At 40.8% G+C, this 18704-nt stretch overlaps 1 protein-coding gene across 3 annotated transcripts in view; it reads left to right on the top strand.

Annotated features, from left to right (window-relative positions):
- The first annotated feature begins 1933 nt into the window (after positions 1–1933).
- The window catches only part of DOP1A (DOP1 leucine zipper like protein A), a 70982-nt gene continuing 54211 nt past the window's right edge, over positions 1934–18704 (top strand). For all 3 annotated transcript variants that reach the window (XM_075706661.1, XM_075706662.1, XM_075706658.1), the window contains exons 1-2: positions 1934–1967; positions 17789–17980. In XM_075706661.1, coding sequence (XP_075562776.1) covers positions 17843–17980 — 138 coding nt within the window. In that variant the 5' untranslated portion in view covers positions 1934–1967; positions 17789–17842. The remainder of the gene's footprint in view (positions 1968–17788; positions 17981–18704) is intronic.

Below are 18704 nucleotides of genomic sequence, written 5' to 3'. Positions count from 1 at the left end.
AGAAATGATTTTCCACTGTTTTTGTGAGGTGCCTCCTCATTCTCATACTGTGGGATCTGGCTAACAACAACTTTCTACCTTTCTTGATTTTGTCAGTCTTGATCAATCATCTCCCCTGCCTTCTCTCTCCATATCGAACAGTCCCAGCCATTATTGCTCTTGCTGTAAGGCAGCGGCTCCATCCCTCCTCTGTGCCTTCCCCAACTCCTCTACATCCTTCCTGAGCCGTGAAGACACAAACTGATGCAGTAATCAATCTGAGGCTGCACCAGCATTTTATATAGAGGCCAAATGACTCCTTCTATCTTGTTCTCAATATTCTTCCCGATAACGTACAATGTTTTGTGGGTTTTTTTTGATTGCCACTGCACAAAAAGTTGATGAGACAATTTCAGAGAACTGTTTGAGAGCTCTGGGTTGTAACTGCTACTACTAAATTCAGCAAAAGGGAAGCTTAGAAATCTAACTGCTTTGCAGCGCAGGAGCATGTGAAGGCACGCAGGTAGTTGTTGAAAGTCCCACCACCTCTGTGAAGATCACCACCTCTAAATAGCTCCAAAAGGACCACCAACCTAGTTAAGAATTAAATCTCAAACACATTTGTATCTTCAAAGAAAAAATAAACATAAATGCACCATTTTAATTGGAAATAGATGACCTATAGAGTCACACTCAATGTCTCAGAAAAACAGGGGGAATTGTCAAGCTTTCCAAAAAGTAACTGTTTCTCACCTACTGAACCCTGGAATAGTTTAAGGAGAAAAGGAATTGCATTTCCTCTTTATTATTATCCCAAGTCTGAAGAATAAAATCAGACTTCATAATATGTTGGCTGATAACATAAATCACCAAGTAGAAGATTTATAAATATTATGAGATTTTCCCCTGGCAGTATTTCAGAAATATTTACCTACCTTCACACAAAGTCTAAAAGATTTATTTTATAAGCTGAACGTGCTTTTTTTTTTTTTCAGTTACTTTAGTCATTTATAATCATAATAACTGTTTGCTATTATGAAGCCTGCTTAAATTTGAGAGCCATAATGACGACTTTGAAACGAACAGGTTGCAGCCTAAGAACTGTACTCTTCACTTGCTCTTGCAGTAAAAAATTCCTTGCAACATTGTCCATGTGGGCACCCCATGCACCCCTCTGTGTAATAAGGACTCAAGAATATTAATCACAATAAATTTTAGAGAATTCTAAATACAGCTACTACTAATACAATTGATGAGACTTTATGAAGTCCCAGCTGCCTTCTGTTTTTACCTGCACTATAGTTGGTGAACTATGTAAAGATTAGGCAAAGTAAGTATACATACTTAAAAGTAACTAGTGATAGGACAAGAGGAAATGGCCTCAAGCTGCGTCAGGGGAGGTTTAAATTGGATATTAGGAAAAATTTCTTCACGGAAGGAGTGGTCAGGCATTGGAACAGGCTGCCCAGAGAGGTGGTGGAGTCACCATCCCTGGAGGCGTTGAAAAAAACGTGTAGACGTGGCACTTTGGGACATGGTTTAGTGGGCATGGTGGTGTTGGGTTGATGGTTGGACTGATAATCTTAGAGGTCCTTTCCGACCTTAATGATTTAGTTTTACTCATTAAAAAATAAACCAGCCACCAAGCCAGGAAACTTGAAATTAATTATTATTCTCCCCTTAATTGGTTTAGTGTGGACTTGGTAGTGTAGGTTAATGGTTGGACTGGATGATCTTAAAGGTCTTTTCCAACCTAAACGATTCTATGATCGGTTCTATACATACCTACCAAGCACCAAAATGGGGGGGGGGGAGCGGCTCGCTCCGTCCCTCCCCCCCCCCCCCCGCCCCGCCCGCCTTTCCGTCCGCGGCCCGCCAGGGGGCGCGGTGCGGCGGCGCGGTGGGGGCGGCGCGGTGCACGCCGGGAGCTGTCAGGGCGGCGCGGGGGTGCCGGTGGCGGTCGGGCTCTTCCGGCTCGGGTCGCTCAGGTAACGCCGCTCGCCCCGGCGCCCCCTCCTCTCCCTCCTCCTCCTCCTCCTGCCCCCCCTCCTCCCGGCCCGGGTAGGCTGCGGGGCCTGGCGGCGGCCGCTCCCTTCCTCCCTCCCTCCCTCCCTCGCCGTCGCCGCGCCTGTGTTGAGGAGGGCGCCGGAGCCGAGCGGGGTCCGCCCCTGGAGCCGAGCCGGCCCCCTCCTCGCCTCCTCTCCCCTCCCCGGGCAGGGCCGCAGGCACCGTCGGGGAGGGCGAGGCTCGGGCCGGGCCCGAGCTGGCCTGGAGGCGGGGGGCAGGTGCCGAGGAGCCTGGGGAGAGCCGTTAGCCTCTTAATTGCTCTGCACCAGTTAACCTGTGGCACCTGGCTGGCCCTGCTGCCGCTCCGCGGGCTGCCCTCCGCCCCCCGCTGCTGTCCCCCGTAGAGCAAAGCGGGCCCGGGTGGGTTTCGAGGCTGCAGAGCCTCTCCCCCCGCTCCCCACCCCGGCACCTGCCGCGGGCGCCGCTGGCGGGGCCTGGTTTCGCCCTTGGTGGAGGGGCTTCCCCAGGGGACCTCTGCCCGTCTGGGGACGAGCTCGGCCTTGGGCTGCCAGAGCCGTCCTGCTTTGACCTTGAGCGTATAAGGGCTGTGGGCCTCTTTTGGGTCAGATTCCTGGCTGGCTGGCTCGGCTGCTGGAGTTGTCGCCTGTCGTGTTCGGAAGGATACGTGGGCTATGTGGCTGTCCGTAGTTTGTGTAGTGCAGGGTTAAATTTCATCTGTTGATGCAGGGGTGGCCTTAATTCTTGTGATGCCCACTTGAAAAGCATAAATATGTGACAGCTTCTGGTGTTAAATGTTTTTCAGAAATAACATTTGCATACCTATAGTAACAACCAGAAAAGCCCAAATAATTTATTTAAGTATCCTCAAATATGCTGCAGGTTTTGATAAGCTGCGTCTGTGTGACTCAACCCTTGTGTTTTCGTTGCTGATTAGCAAGAACCCTTGCACTCCTGGATCTTCTTTCTATATGCAGTAATAGTGAATGTGTTATGGTTCTCAGGTTAACTGCATAATGTGATGCCTGAATTCTAACTGTAGGGGTGGGAAGTGTCTATCCAAATAGTAATCAGCTAGATGCTTGCAGGAAATAAGGGGGCATAATATAAGGTTGAAGACCATAGTCTTTCATTTTGTTGCCAAGCCTTGGTCTGTCTGTGTGAAATACTTATGCTGGTCTGGCTGTAAGATTTACTTCTTTTTTTATTTGAAATATTGGTAACCTTTCAAAACCAGGCTGAAATACGGTAGACTTTTTGCAGGTCTAATAATAGTGTGATGTCTAAATATTGTGATTATCCAAAATGTACAGTCATTTTTAATATAACATGTATGTATGCCATGTGGAGGAATGTCATTTTGGAAACAGGTGGAACGTCAACAGTGTAATTCCTGGTTTTGTTTTAATTGAAATGAGAACAGGCACTTTTGGAAACTAAGCAGCCTGTAAATGAGAAATGGGGAAGGAGAGACTGCATTTCTAACTTATTGAATGTCTTACTTTCCCAACCTGTTGGTAGCACCTGTGACAGTAGCTGTTTAAACAGCATCTTGCAAAGACAAGTTATCCTATGTCTTCCATTAGTGGAGTGGCTGTGCATTCCAGTGGGTGGTTATGCTCACAAGTTAGGCCATGTTTATACTGGTAGTGCTTTTCTTGTGTAAAAATACTGGTATGCTACACTGACCACTAGAAATGCTCATTGCATGCACAGCAAGCTACGCGGGTAAGAATGCCGTCTGTTTGGTGTACGTAGGCTCAGCCTGCATTCTTCTGCCATTGTTCTTTATTTGTGTAAGGGGAGGAGGGTTCCATGTGTTCATCGCTGGCTTAGTTCTCTTGACCAGAGTTACTGCTCTCCACATTTAGTGTCTTCTCACTTAGCTGGGAATGACTGCTTGGGCTGGGCTGACTGAAAATGCTTATTACTATGCTGCTGCTTTTTCTTTTTTGCTTTGGTGGAGCTATATTATATTAAATATGCATTGTGTAGAAGAGAACCAAGAAGAGATATGAAGTATGTTGTAAAAAAAAAAAAGTTTTGAAAATTGTTGAGAAAAACAGGAGATAGAAAACAGATTAAACTAAATGATACCTGCTAAAGCATGAAATAGAAAAATGGAAATAATTTATTTGTATGCATATAAATTATCTTTCAGATTAATAATCATGTTGCCCTGACTTGTAGCTGAAAAGAAGTTGAATGATAAATAGAAACAGTAAGTGATCTGTTTCCCTCCAAGAGCTTGGGGAGAAGAAACGCTGCAGGATCAAACATTTTTCCCTAATAACTGGAACAAGGAATGAGAAGAAAGCACCAAAGAGACTCAGTAAATGATTTCACTAGTCAACACATCCCTATTTTTATCAGAAACTTGTACTTCAATATAAGCATAAAAAATTTTGTAAAGCCAAGGAATGGTGCTTTGTCTAATTTGGTTTCTAGTATAATTTGTAAAAATCAAAGGGAATTTAACATTATATTTACTTCTTTTCTGGCTTACTTTTGAGGATAAGGAGAGCAAACAAGTTTTGGTCCAGCCACCATTTTCAGAACAGTCAGAACAGGATTCTACTTTACAAATTCCTTTGAAATCCATCTGCAGAATATGTGAAATCAGATGCGTTGCAACATATAACCACAATCTAGATAATGTGTAGGTATACATATGGCATATGACACTATTTCAGAATTAAAATCTGAATAAAATGATAGAAATGAGTTGAAATTTGAAATGAATGAATTAGTAATATCTTAGGACCTCAGAGGATAACAAAAAAGGAATTTGGACAAAGTCTTGCCGAAATGCATTGTATTAAAAGGTTACCTGATGTCCTGGTTTTGGCTGGGATAGAGTTAATTTTCTTCCTAGTAGCTGGCATAGTGCTGTGTTTTGGATTTAGTGTGAGAATAATCTTGATAACACACTGATGTTTCAGTTGTTGCTAAGTACTGCTTACACTGGTCAAGGACTTGTTAGCTTTCCGTGCCCTGCCAGGTGCACAAGAAGCTGGGAGGGGGCACAGCCAGGACAGCTGACCCAAACTGACCAAAGAGATATTCCATGCCATATGACATCATGCTCGTATATAAACTGGGGGGATTGGTTGGGGGGCAAAGAACCCTCAAGAACTAGCTGGGCACGGGTCAGTGGGTGGTAAGCAATTGCATTGTGCATCACTTATTTTGTATATACCTTTATTGTTGTTGTTGTTGTTTTCCCTTCCTTTTCTGTCCTATTAAACTGTCTTTATCTCAACCCACAAATTTTACTTTCTCCCTCCAGTTCTCTCCCCCATCCCACTAGGGAGGCAGGGAAGTGAGTGAACGGCTGTGTGGTGTTTAGCTGCCTACTGGCTTAAACCACAACACCCGAGTAAAGTAATGATAAGGGTATAAGAACTTCTGACATGTTTTTATGAAAATAAATATCAGGGTTGTTTGGAGACAGAATGTTAAACTTGCCTGAAGCTACATATTATTAGAACAGTGGGTATGTGTTGTGGTCTAACCCCAGCCAGCAACTAAGCTCCACACAGCCACTTGCTCATCCCCCCAGCCAACTCCCCCCCCTGGTTTATATACTGAGCATGACATCATATGGTATGGTTGGACTTGATGATCTTAAAGGTCTTTTCCAACCTAAACGATTCTATGATTCTGTATCGCTTTGACCAGTTTGGTTCAGCTGTCCTGGCTCTGTCCCCTCCCAGTTTCTCACTGGCAGGGCACAAGAAGCTGAAAAGTCCTTGACTAGTGTAAGCACTGCTTAGCAGCAACTAAAACATCAGTGTGTTATCAACACTGTTTCCAGCACAAATCCAAAACATAGCCCTTTACTAGCTACTGTGAAGAAAATTAACCCTACCCCAGCCAAAACCAGCACAGTATGGATAAAAGGTTTGTCTGAATCTTCAATTTGAATGTTATTGAGAGCAAAGAATAAACAAATAAATTATCAGGCCACCTTTTTTTCTTTTTTTTAAAGTTGCTAGGTTCTGTGTTAAACCATGTATTGGAATTTTTAAAGCGATGTCACAATGTGAAGGCACAGCGTTACCCTGGAAGCAAGGCTTCTCTCTCAGTAGAAGAGAGTGCTGCAAGCATAATGTAAGACAACGGAAGTCCTGTACGTCCTTTTTTTTGTCTACGAAGCTGAAAAGTATCCAGAAGTTGGCAAACTCTCCTTTAAAACAAAGTGTAGTATGAATCTAGGTTTAAACGTAGTCATACTGGTTTGAGCTGGTTTTCATTGTTGTGTTTGCTATGGCTTTTTGTTTGGTTTTTTTTATTTCTTTATTTTAACTGTATTACTATATTAATTGGATCTACTGGTTTGCCGAGAGTGAAAAATAAGCAAGAAAGAATAAGTCTTCCATCAGTAAATGCTTGGAAAAGATCAGAAGAGGAGAGCTAGCTAGTTAAAAAGGAATTCTTTTCAGAGAGGGTCTAGTGACCATTTGAAGGCATGAGGCTGAAACATGTAAAGGTGAAAATAAATTGCAGTTTATTTTAGAAAGCTTGTCTTGTTACTGTGCTCAGACACCTGGAGAGAAGGTAACTATTTGAAATCATGTACTTATCAGTCCTTGCTCAACAGAGAGGGCAGTAGCCCCAAAGCCTAGTTGGTGGTTGGTGTGTGTGAGAGCTGGGCGGTTCCACTGTGGGACAGGAGAAGCACAAAGCTCACAGTGCTGACAGGTGGTATGGGAGCAGCAGGGAGGGTGCAGTTGCACTCACTCCAGAACGTGCTCATTTTCTCTTTACTAATGATTTTGCCAGCCCACCAAACTTGTGTGGTTACCATGAATTTAGCTATGTTAGATAAACACCTTCCATATTCTGTTAAGAGTAATCCAAACAGGCTTATTTCTAATATGCTGTTTCAGGATCTTTTTACGAAAGTGGGGAAACAGCTAGCTGCGTGATGTTGCAGGTTTGATTTTGGATTGCTGAAAAAGGCCCTACCAACCCAGGGTGCAAGCCAACCTTTTTCATCATGGCAACAGTTTGTTTTGGTCCAGGGAACAGTGGGTGATACACTCTATACAGTGTTAGTACAATACTTAATTTCTGAGTAGGGATTTTGTGTTTCTGTTTGGCTTGGCATTGTCAAAGTGACTGGTTGACTCCAGGAGCTTACATTTCATATATTAAAAAAAAAAAAAAGAAACCCAAACAAACTTAAATGTTATATTCTGTGTTTGGGATTACTGGGATGTCAGCCTGGAAACTGCAATGAAGATTATTAAAAAAATGCCTTTACCCAGATTGTTTACATTTCTTTGATGGATGCATTGCTGCTATAATTTAAATTGGATATAAAGATGGTAACTCTGTGAGCTGAGATGAAATGAAGTTTAAGGAAGAAACCTCTTGCAAACATGTCAAAAGAGTGTGGGTTAAAGTCTAGGTGGCTTTTTTGTTTTTCTTTCCTTCAAATGTGTAATTGAATAAGAGAGGAAACAGTGACCGGTTCTAGATCTAGGCTAGATTGATTGTTTGTATTGATTGTTCAAATACAAGTAATTTTCTTGTCATCTTCTTCCCTTTGTTGACCACTGTAAGTGAGCATTGAAGAATAACCACAAATTCAAGGAAGCATTTCCCCATTTTTCTCTATGTTGTGTTATTCTGACTTAAATTGCTGTCTGTTTTTTAATAAGACGTTAGATATGTTGCATAATTTAAGAAGCGTGGATATCTGGAATTTTGTTGATTTTAGATGTAAAATGCATGCTGATTAAGTTATGATATAGTGGATAGATAACTCAGGAATCATTTGTTGCTAGAAAGGAAAAAACATGGGAAAATATTGTTTTAGGAAGAAAAAATATTTTCAGTTAATAGTTGACCTGAGTTATAACAAAAAAGATGCAAATTATCATCTTTCACTTACTGAGTGACATAAGTTCAGATCTGTGAAATCTGAATGTTTGATTTGATCTCAAGAAGGATATGATATTTTAAAAGTAGAAACTTTAGTGTAAGTAAGATTCCAGCATTTGTGTAGTGCAAGAGGACTCAACTCTAGAAAACATGATGTCTGTTGAATGGTTTCCATTGGAAGGGACGTTAATGATGATCTGGTTCCAACCCCCCTGTGGTGGGCAGGGACATCTTTCACTAGATCAGGTTGCTCAAAGCCCCATCCAGCCTGGCCTTGAACACTGCCAGGGATGGGGCATCTACAGCTTCTCTGGGCAACCTGTTCCCAGTTGTGCATCACCACCCTCATAGTGAAGAATTTCTTCCTTATGTCTAATCTAAATCTCCCCTCTTTCAGTTTAAAGCCATTACCCCTTGTCCTATCACTACAGGCCGTTGTAAAAAGTCCCTCTCCAGCTTTCTTGTAGGCCCCCTTCAGGTACTGGAAAGCTGCTATAAAGTCTTTTGGAGCCTTCTCTTCTCCAGGCTGAACAACCCTGACTCTCTCAGCCTGTCCTTATAGGTGAGGTGCTCCAGCCCTTGGATCATCTTCGTGGTCCTCCTCTGGACTTGCACCAACAGGTCCATGACCTTCTTATGTTGGGGACCCCAGAACTGGACACAGTACTCTGGCTGGGGTCTCACAGAGCAGAGTGGAGGGGCAGAATCACTTCCCTTGACCTGCTGGCCATGCTACTTTTGATGAAGCCCAGGATATGTCTGGCTTTCTGGGCTGCAAGCGCACATTACCAGGTCATGTTGAGCTTCTTATCGACCAACACCCACAAGTCCTTCTCCTCAGGGATGTTGAGGCTGTCATGTTGAGCTTCTCATCAACCAACACCCCCAAGTCCTTCTCCTCAGGGCTGCTCTCAATCCATTCTCTGCGCAGCCTGTATTTGTGCAGGACCTTGCACTTGGCCTTGTTGAACTTCATGAATTTCGCATGGGCCCGCCTTTGTAGCCTGTCAAGGTCCCTCTGGATGGCATCCCTTCCCTCCAGCGTGTTGACTGCACCACACAGCTTGGTGTCCTCAGCAAACTTGCTGAGGGTGTGCTCAATCCCACTGTCCATGTTGCTGACAAAGATGTTAAACGGCACCAGTCTCAATACTGACCCCTGAGGAACACCACTCGTCATTGGTCTCCACTTGGACATTCAGCCATTGACCGCAACTCTTGATTCTGACCATCCAGCCAATTCCTTATCCACTGAGTGGTCCATCCATCAAATCCATGTCTCTCCAATTTAGAGATAAGGATGTCATGTGGGACAGTGTCAAATGCTTTGCACAACTCCGGGTCGATGACATCAGTTGCTCTTCCCTTATCCACCAATGCTGTAACCCCATTGTAGGCAGCCACCAAATTTGTCAGGCATGACTTGCCCTTAGTGAAGCCATGTTGGCTGTCAGCAATCACCTCCTTATTTTCCATGTGCCTTAGCATAGTTTCCAGAAGGATCTGATCCATGATCTTGCCAGACACAGAGGTGAGACTGACTGGCCTGTAGTTCCCCAGGTCTTCCTTTTTTCCCTTTTTAAAAATGGGGGTTATGTTTTCCCTTTTCCAGTCAGTGGGAACTTCTCCGGACTGCCACAACTTCTCAAACATGATGGATAGTGGCTTAGCAGCTTCATCTGCCAGTTCCCTCAGGACACACAGATGTATCTCATCAGGTCCCATGGACTTGTGCACCTTAGATGATCTCGAACCTGATCTTGTCCCACAGTGGGCAGTTCTTCATTCTTCCAGTCCCTGCCTTTGCCTTCTGCGACTTGGGCAGTGTGGCTTGAGCACTTGCTAGTGAAGATTGAGGCACAAAAGTCATTGAGTACCTCAGCCTTCTCCATATCCCAGGTAACCAGGTCTCCTGTTTCCTTCTGGAGAGGGCCCATGTTTTCCCTAGTGTTCCTTTTATCACTGACGTACCTATAGAAGCTTTTCTTGTTGCCCTTGATGTCACTGGCTGGATTTAATTCTAGCAGGGCTTTAGCTACAGACTCTTTCCTAACCTGATCCCTGGCTGCTTGGACAATTTCTCTGTATTTCTCCCAGGCCACCTGTCCTTGCTTCCACCCTCTGTAGACTTCCTTTTTGTGTTTGAGTTTGTCCAGGAGCTCCTTGTTCATCCATGCAGGCCTCCTGGTGTTTTTGTCTGACTTCCTCTTTGTTGGGATGCATCATTCCTGAGCTTGGAGGAGGTGATCCTTGAATATTAACCAGCTTTCTTGGGCCCCTCTTTCCTGCAGGGCTTTATCCTATGGTACTCTACCAAGCAGATCCCTGAAGAGACCAAAGTCTGCTCTCCTGAAGTCCAGGGTAGTTAGCTTGCTGTGCGCCCTCCTTGGTGCCCTAAGGATCTTGAACTCCACCATTTCTTGGTCACTGCAGCTAAGGCTGCCCTTGAGTTTCACATTCCCCACCAGCCCCTCCTTGTTGGTGAGAACAAGGTCCAGCATAGCATCTCTCCTCATTGGAGAAGGAAGTTATCATCAATGCATTCCAGGAACCTCCTGGATGGCTTATGCCCTGCTGTGTTGTCTCTCCAACAGATATTGGTGTGGTTGAAGTCCTCCATGAGGACCAGAGCTTGTGACCATGAGGCTGCTCCTGTCTGCCTATAGAGGGCCTCATCTGCTTGGTCGTCTTGGTCGGGTGGCCTGTAACAGACCCCCACTATAATGCCACTGTCCCTGCCCTCTCTCTAATCCTGACCCATAAGCTCTTGGTCAGCTCCTCATCGATCTCCAGGTGCAGCTCCATGAACTCCAGCTGCTCATTGACATAGAGGGTGACACCCCCTCCTTGTCTCCCCTGCCTGTCCTTCCTAAAGAGCCTGTATCCTTCCGTTCCAACTGAGTATCACATTGTCACTCGAGCATCTTGTATGCCACTACAATGCTTTCATTGGCTAATATGTATTTAGTTTGCTTTATTCAGATTTTTTTTAATTACTTTTTAACTGTTAGATGTGGTTAAAGTAATTATTTGGCATTAAGTCAAAGATTATTTTAACAGAGGAAACCTGTTACTGCTTTATTACAACAGTGCTTGGAGATCCCTGAAATGAACAGAGCTGCTTTTTTCCCTGTACTTTGCCACAAACAGTAAGACAGTCCTGAGAAGTATGCAGGCACAGCACACAAGGGCTGGAAGAAAAGGAGCGTTTTGTTGGTGGGTCTGGAATCAAAATAAAAATTTCAGTCTAGTATATCAAACTGTTTTGTAGTTCACCTATTATATATTGAAAAGCTGTAATAAAATAGAGGTGAGTAGAGGGATTAAAATGTCACCCTAAACTCTGTTTTTAGGAGGTGATTGGAAGAGAGATATATTTACCAATGAGAGTGAGAAACCTTTGGTTGCTTTTTTCTCCCCTCCGATATACAGATAGACATAAATTTGATACTTTTGTACTTCTGAAAAATTATGTTCTGAAGCAAATACATTCACTTAGATATTGTTCATAATTATAAATCTGGTTTTTTAAACAGTGAATAGAGAAGTTGATTACTGAGAAGGCTTGTTGTATGTTCCATATAAATTGTTAAGCTTGTTACTTGTTCCATTTTATGAACTCATGTCTGATGTAAGTCAGGCTTTAGAATACCATAAAACAGCAGTAGCAGAAAGAACATTTTACATACCTTATGTATGCCCATCAGACTATGCTCAGTGGTAGACTTCTAGTTTTATTCCAGTCATCTGTCTTCTGTGACTTCCTGCATATGCAAAAGAAGAAAAAGTGTATTTAGTTTCTTTCTACTCACGATTTTGTTTTTGTGTAATAATAAACAAGTTTTGTGGATTCTAAAGCCAGGAGGGAATGCATCCAGTTGGGTACCTAATCTAACTTCTGTAGTACAAGCTGTAGGTTTTCTTTCATTTAATTCTTGTTTGAATGAAAATCAGTCTTAGGAAAACATCTCGTGTCGATTTAGAAGTTGCCAGGATGGGTAATGCACAGATTGTTAGGCTGATTTAATTTAGTTTTGTCATGGAAAGGAATTTGAACACCTAAAGCAGTGTTGTTTTTTCTGTGGAAAAATTTAATAAGCTGTTTCCACTTGTGAATTTTCACTGGGTAGAAAAGTGTACTAGGAGTTATTAATCACAATATTAAATCCTATTAAGCGCTCTGTACTGTTGCAAGATACTAATGAGATCATGGCTAATTATAGTTAATTATGCATTTTGAGGGTTTTTTTTTGTTTTGTGTGTTTGGGTAATATGGGGTTTTTTGCATCTTTCATTACTGTACTGAATAGTAATTGGTCCAAATAACAAGCTCAAACGGTTCTTATTCTTCACAAGATGTTAGAGATGCCTCTTTGAAAAATTCTGAAATAAGACAACTGTGTAGAAAGTCAATTTAGAAATAGAGTAATTAGCTGGAATTGGAAAATCTTTATCTTTGGTGATAGAAGAATATATGTATATCCAACATTTTATTTTTATCTTAAGAGGCTAGCCTGGGATTTGCAGTATTTATTTTGATATTCATGGTTTTAAATGCTTCTGAGGGGAAGCAAAGCATAATAAATTACCAAATGACAAGGCTTTTGTTTTCCATGTGTTCAAATCTGTGTTTGTGTTAATTCTATTTAAATAAAAATGTGTTTCTGCAGTAACCAGCTTGGTATGTGGGCACTGTACACAGCTTAAAAAGCAATAGCTGAGTACTGTGAAATTTAAAATCTTTCTCATCTGCTTTTTAATTATCTATTCTTTTACTGTACATTCCATAGCCACGCTTGAAACAGTAAACAATTTTAGAAAAGCCTTGAAATATTGCAAAGCTGAAACTCTGAGGAATTGAAAGGGAGCAAGTTTGTGAGCTCAGGTTCTTACAGTACTTGGGACAAATCTTGAGAATTCTTGGTGATACAATGTGCTCAGATTTGTGCTCCACAGCGATCAACCCCTTGACCTGTTATCAGAAAGCGACCATTTCAGTATTGCAGACTGGTGTGAAGCAGACAAATAGAGCAATTCTGTGAGGCTTGAAAAATGTAGGAGTGGAACAGTAGCAAATCAAACCTGAAGAGGAGCTTTGGGGTACAACAGATACTGGAGAGCTTATGAATTGTTGGGAAGTCTTACAACCTTGTGATGAAATTGAGACAGAATCTAGATGAAAGCTGCTTTTATTGAATAAGTGTTGATGAAGCTGCTGTTCTCAGTTGAATTTCTTCAGCTTCAGTGAAAACTATTTAGACCCTCTTAAGCAGGTTAATAGTTTGATTGTCTCACAGTGTGTGTTGATGTGAGACAGAAGGCTTTTAGGCACATGAGTTGTGAAGGATCAGCATTTGCCATGGAAAACACAGCTGTACCAGCATCATCTTAACACGACTCAGAGGAAAACCAATACTGCCTCATTGACAAGGGGCATTTAAGGCTGCTTTGTGAACACACTATACACAACCCCCAGAAAAAGGAGAGCCGCAGTCCTAGGTAGCTGCTTTCCTTGTCAAGTCATACTTGAAGACTCTACAGGCATCCAGGTATATCCAGAATTGTGCGGTGTCTGTTTTTTAATGCCCATGAGAAGGTGAAGTGGAAGGTAGTAAGTGTCAAGACATACTTCTGCAATCACTTGTGATTTAAATATGGTTTTCTGAAATAGTGTGAAAGTATATGGTGTTTCTTGGGTAGTTTCTTCCTCATTGATAATAAGCCTTCTGTTCTGACACCCCCATTCCCTTTTTATCATCCGTTAAAAAGAGGCATGGTCATCTAACAGGTCAATGATTACCTATGTCCAGACTCATGAGAGTGGCTGAACCTTCAATCTGAGAAGCTTGTCTCATCTCATTAGGTATGCGAAAAGGGAAAAAAAACCAACAAAAGCAAAGGATGGTTCTCTTCATACCTTTGTTGAAAAAGAGAAATAAATAAAGAATATTCCAGGGAAAGCTGGCCCTTGTGCTAAATTGTGATTGTGGAATGGCAAGACAAATGGTTTGTCCTTTGGGTGGTTTGATGGTGTGGCAGAAACTGCTATTTTTCAATGGTTTCAATCTATCAAATTTTATTATTTATCTCATTTTTCAAAGTAGTAAAACATGAAAGGATAAGGGTGTGATACTTAGGAGATTATTAAGCTTTAACATTGTATTGATATATCAATGCTGTAAAATTAAATGTTGTTAAATCTGCAGTTTTATTATAGATGAAGAGAACAGAAAAGTATCAGTAAGAATACATGATAGAAACAAGAAAAGCTTAAAAACTGTGTTTTGGAATATCTTCAGGCTAAACAAAAAGTAAACCTTGCCGGACAAGTATATTTTTATGTGTGAGAGCTAAAAAAAAAATGGGCATTCCTGTAGTTTCAATGATCTTATTATAAATAGTGCCAGGTTTATAAAAATAGTACATAACATTTACATAGTATCTTCTCTGCATCCCTGGCTTATTATGTCTACTGATATGTTTTGGAAGATACATTGTTCAAAACAGAGACTCTTAATTGTGGGAAAAAATATGCAAGAAAATCTTTCCCTGTAACCTCAAAATATATGAAACTTTTCTTTTTAAGAAAGAAAAATGAGACCATAACCACAGAGTAGTAAGACAACAGAGTATGTTTTTTCCTTCTCTATACAAAGCTTTATAATGATTACATTCACTGGTAACACATGGATAAATGTAAATATTAATTACATGATGAGAGTAAGTTCATTAGGATCAGCTGGTATACGATAGGTTTGTCTAAAAGTATAGGTTATTCCATCAAAGTCGTTAAAGCTTTTTTTTTTTTAAATAGGAAGAGACTATTCTGATGAGTTAGTAAGTCCAAAAAAAGCTATCTGTTCAACCCTGTGTTCCTGCTGGTTTTGTCTAACCTTTGATAATCCTGAATCAGTCCACTCTCAGCTTTCAAGTCTTTCAAGCACTTGAGGAGGACAGAGCCCTGTTTTCCACTCAGCCATAAGTGGCTGCATTTATGCTTTGGCTGGGTAAAAAAAGGATGCTGATGCTTTCTTCACGCAGAAAGCATTATTCGCTGCGTCAAGTTCTTTCTCCATCCTTTGTGCCTAGAAAAATGAGAATTGTGCTGCTTTTGTATGTTGATGCTTTCTTCTTTTTTAGTGTTAATACTTTATTTTACTTTTGGAGATCAGATATTGGCGGTTGTGCAACTGCCTCTTCGAGAAATCTGTTGGCATTCTACAGCTTTTTCAAAGAAAACCTGATCTTTTTCTGGACTTAATCCAAAGGAAGATGGTTATTATAGAATGAAACCACATGAAATACTTTTTAAATAAAAAGTGAGATCTAAGTGCTGTACGCCACAGGGATATAGTGAAATCTATCAATTTGGCACCCAGAATATGTTTTTTAAGTAATGGTTTGCGTTTCTGTTCTGTCTTGGAGACAATTTGTCATTATTAGTCTGCCATCAGAATCAAGAGTGCAAAAGGCTTATAATTCTTGGCCTTTTTATTCATTCCTGCTGTCCCAGCTCTTTTTCTTCCTCTTGTCTGTCCCTTCCTTGTTTTTCTTTCTTGCAACTTTCCTTACAGTGCTGAGAAATCAGGAGACGGGCAATATGAGGAGAAAGATAGTAATGAGGATAAAGAAATGAATAATGTAGAATTTTGGTTGTTCTGTAGAAGAAAAGATGAATGTGATGATGGCAGAAGAGAGGCTTGTCTGGCACCTTACATGTGCCCACGCATGAAAAGTTAGGGGTGAGAGGGTTCTTGAAGGTCCCTCTCCGCCACCCAGAGTGGCGGTGTACTGTCTCTGACTGAAGCAATGCTTTTTTAATTTTCTTATAGCACTAAAAAAAAAATGAAGCTTGGGAGGATTAAAGCTGGGTTTTATCAATTTATCTTCAGAAGCACCTGCTAATTAAAGGAACAAAAAGGAGGGAGCAAAAATCTGCCAGGGCACTTTGTGATAAACTTGACGAGATTACGATCGTGAAATTTCGAGCGTGATCTACTACTGTCTTATTTTGGAGAAGTCGGAGTACAGCTTTCATCATTTTACCTTTTGGGGTGCTGAACATGGTACTAATAGTGACGTAGTTTGTAGGTTTTGGGGTCATTCCAAGAACATAGAATCATAGAATTGTTTAGGTTGGAAAAGACCTTTAAGATCATCTAATGGGAAGGAGTTGGCCTTCAGGTTGTTGAAAATACTGGGTAACCAGTCCTAGGGTTTTATGTTTTTCAGTCAGTGGTAACTCCTTATGAGAACTGTTGATGAAGTTATTAAATAGCAGCTTCATAGCCATTTTGGGGAGAACGCTATTTGAAGGGAGGGATGGATATAGTACAAATCAAATAAATATTTTTATGTGTCCATATAAAACATTTAAAATTGATCATGTAAGATAAAAGGCAGAAAAGCATCCATGGTTTTGATGCATCTTGCACAACTGGGGGGTAGGACTAGATAACCTTTAAAGATCCTTTCCAACCCAAACTATTCTATGATTCTATGATTACATGAAGTAATACAAGTTGAATTGTTAGTCTTTTCCGGTTGGTCCAAAAACACTTAAACTTTTTCCTGAGCAGAATTTAAAGACAAGTGTTTTTATTATCTCCATCAACTGTAGAACCACCAGAAATCAGAATGTCACTCTTTATTTCTGCTAATTCTTCTGCTCTATTATTTTGTAGGCATTTTTAATTTCAAGCAGTCCTGCTATTTTGTCATATTGCTTCTCACTGGGAATAGGAGCCAATGAGTCATGTTCTCCAGTCATTTTGGAAGAGCTCACTGAAGCCACTGTTTTGCGTGTGACTATTATCGTACCTGGTAGACAGTCTGGTGAATATAGCTTCTTTATACCTGTTCCATGGTTTGTTTGGTTTTTTTGGTCTACCATGCTTCAGCATATGCTTCTGTACACAATTGTCTTGCCATTTTCCTTTAATCAAGACAGAGGACAGCAGCATCTGCTGAGTGTGAAGTCTCTCCTGAAGCTAAGTAGCAGAGAAAATGCCCAAAAGACCCAATTAAGAGGCACAAAAGCTGCCTTTTACAGACCTGCTACACTAGGATTTCCCATTATGGGTTGTAATTGTTTGGGGTCAAAGTAGCTTTAAAAACATATTTCTTTTTAATAGTGATTGAAATTCATGAAATAAATAGTGTATGGCCTGTAAAAGTATGAGGTGGTGTTTCTGGAACTAGAATATCTTAATTACTTGGTGTAGACTACCATGTGATGAAAATATGTAGAGCAAATTGCAAAAGCCTTTTATTTTAGAACACTAGTAAACATATACTTTTGTTGTGCATGGAGGATGATAATATAAAACAGAGTTGCATCGCTGAATTAAAATACCAGGTCTTGTAAAAGGAAGTGTTGATGCATGAAAGTACTCTTGAATAGTGTGTGACTCTTGTATGTGTCCTTCATTCTTGTCTTCTGCCTGGAAGTGATTCAGAAGGATTGGTGTCTTCTGTTTTCAGAAAGGCTGATTTGTGGAAAGGTGGGTTTTTCTGGTGATGGACCCAGAGGAGGAAAAAAAGAAAACAAAAAATCCCTTTGTTGCATTGTTCAGAATAAACAGTGCTTTTTGGGAGGGGCAGGGCATTAATTTTCTAGGGTTTTCTGTTTGGTTTGTGGGTGTTTTGTTTGGTGTGGTGGTTTTTTTTTTTTTTTCAACAGGACTTGATTACAAATATACTCTCTTGGACATGTGTTAAATATTTGTGTGCAGTACGTTAGCTTTTGTTTAGGATTTGCTGTAAACTGATTTCAGACTGATATTTTGTAATGCCTTTGAAGAAAATGTAGTGCTCTTTATACAAAATTGTTTTAATAATACGTCTCTGGAAACAATGGTTTCATGGGGTTTTTATTTTTTATTTTGAACAGGTAATGTCTGTACATGAATTGCAAGCTAGTATCTAGTGGGGACACCGTGGGAGGATGAACACGGAGGAGCTGGAGCTACTGACTGATTCCAAGTACAGAAACTATGTAGCAGCTGTTGACAAAGCACTGAAGAACTTTGAATATTCCAGTGAATGGGCAGATTTAATATCGGCACTTGGAAAGCTAAACAAGGTATGCCTGGCAGGTGCTCTTGGAAAAGATTCAGGAACTGACAAAGGGTGCTGGTGTAAAAATACAGAAGTGCAAGGTTCTAGCAGTCTAATATTCTTGCAGATATTTTAGCAGTCTGAGCCAAATGTTGGGTGTGTGCAAGGAACAAACAAATCAAGCAAATGCCTTTCTAAGATTTACAGTTGAACCCTTTGTAATTGTAAGTAAAGGGAAAAGTTATTTACATTTCTAGTGGAAATAAATGCAACATCTTTTTTTATTACTAACATTTACTTCTAATGTCATTCAGTGTTACTGAAACAGTGTGAAAAATAGTAGCCAGTATAAATATCAGCAATATTTTTATGAAGCATGAGTTATAAAATGGGGCTCAAATCATTCTTTGACAAGAGAATGTTATTATTCTGATTCATTTTAATAGCTAATAAGTTGAATGTGTAATATCATCATGATCTTTAAAAGCAGTTTACAAATGAATACAGATCCTGATATCCATAGAAATCTTGTTCTAATCAGTCCTATGTGTTTCTAGAGATCCCCAGTCAGGGTCATAAAATCCCCTTTACACATACACATTTTACCAAAGTGAAGCTTTGCAGAATTTGGCACAGAAAATTACAGGTCTGAAGCATTTACATTCTACCCTTTAAACTTTGCGGGAAATCAAGAATGACAGTATAGTTGGCAATGCCAATGGCATAATTTCTTTGTATGAACTCCCATT

Source organism: Pelecanus crispus, chromosome 3 (assembly GCF_030463565.1).
Source record: "Pelecanus crispus isolate bPelCri1 chromosome 3, bPelCri1.pri, whole genome shotgun sequence".
Taxonomy (NCBI): domain Eukaryota; kingdom Metazoa; phylum Chordata; class Aves; order Pelecaniformes; family Pelecanidae; genus Pelecanus; species Pelecanus crispus.
The sequence above is the reverse complement of the archived record's forward strand: the minus strand, read 5'-3'. Positions and strand labels throughout refer to the sequence as shown.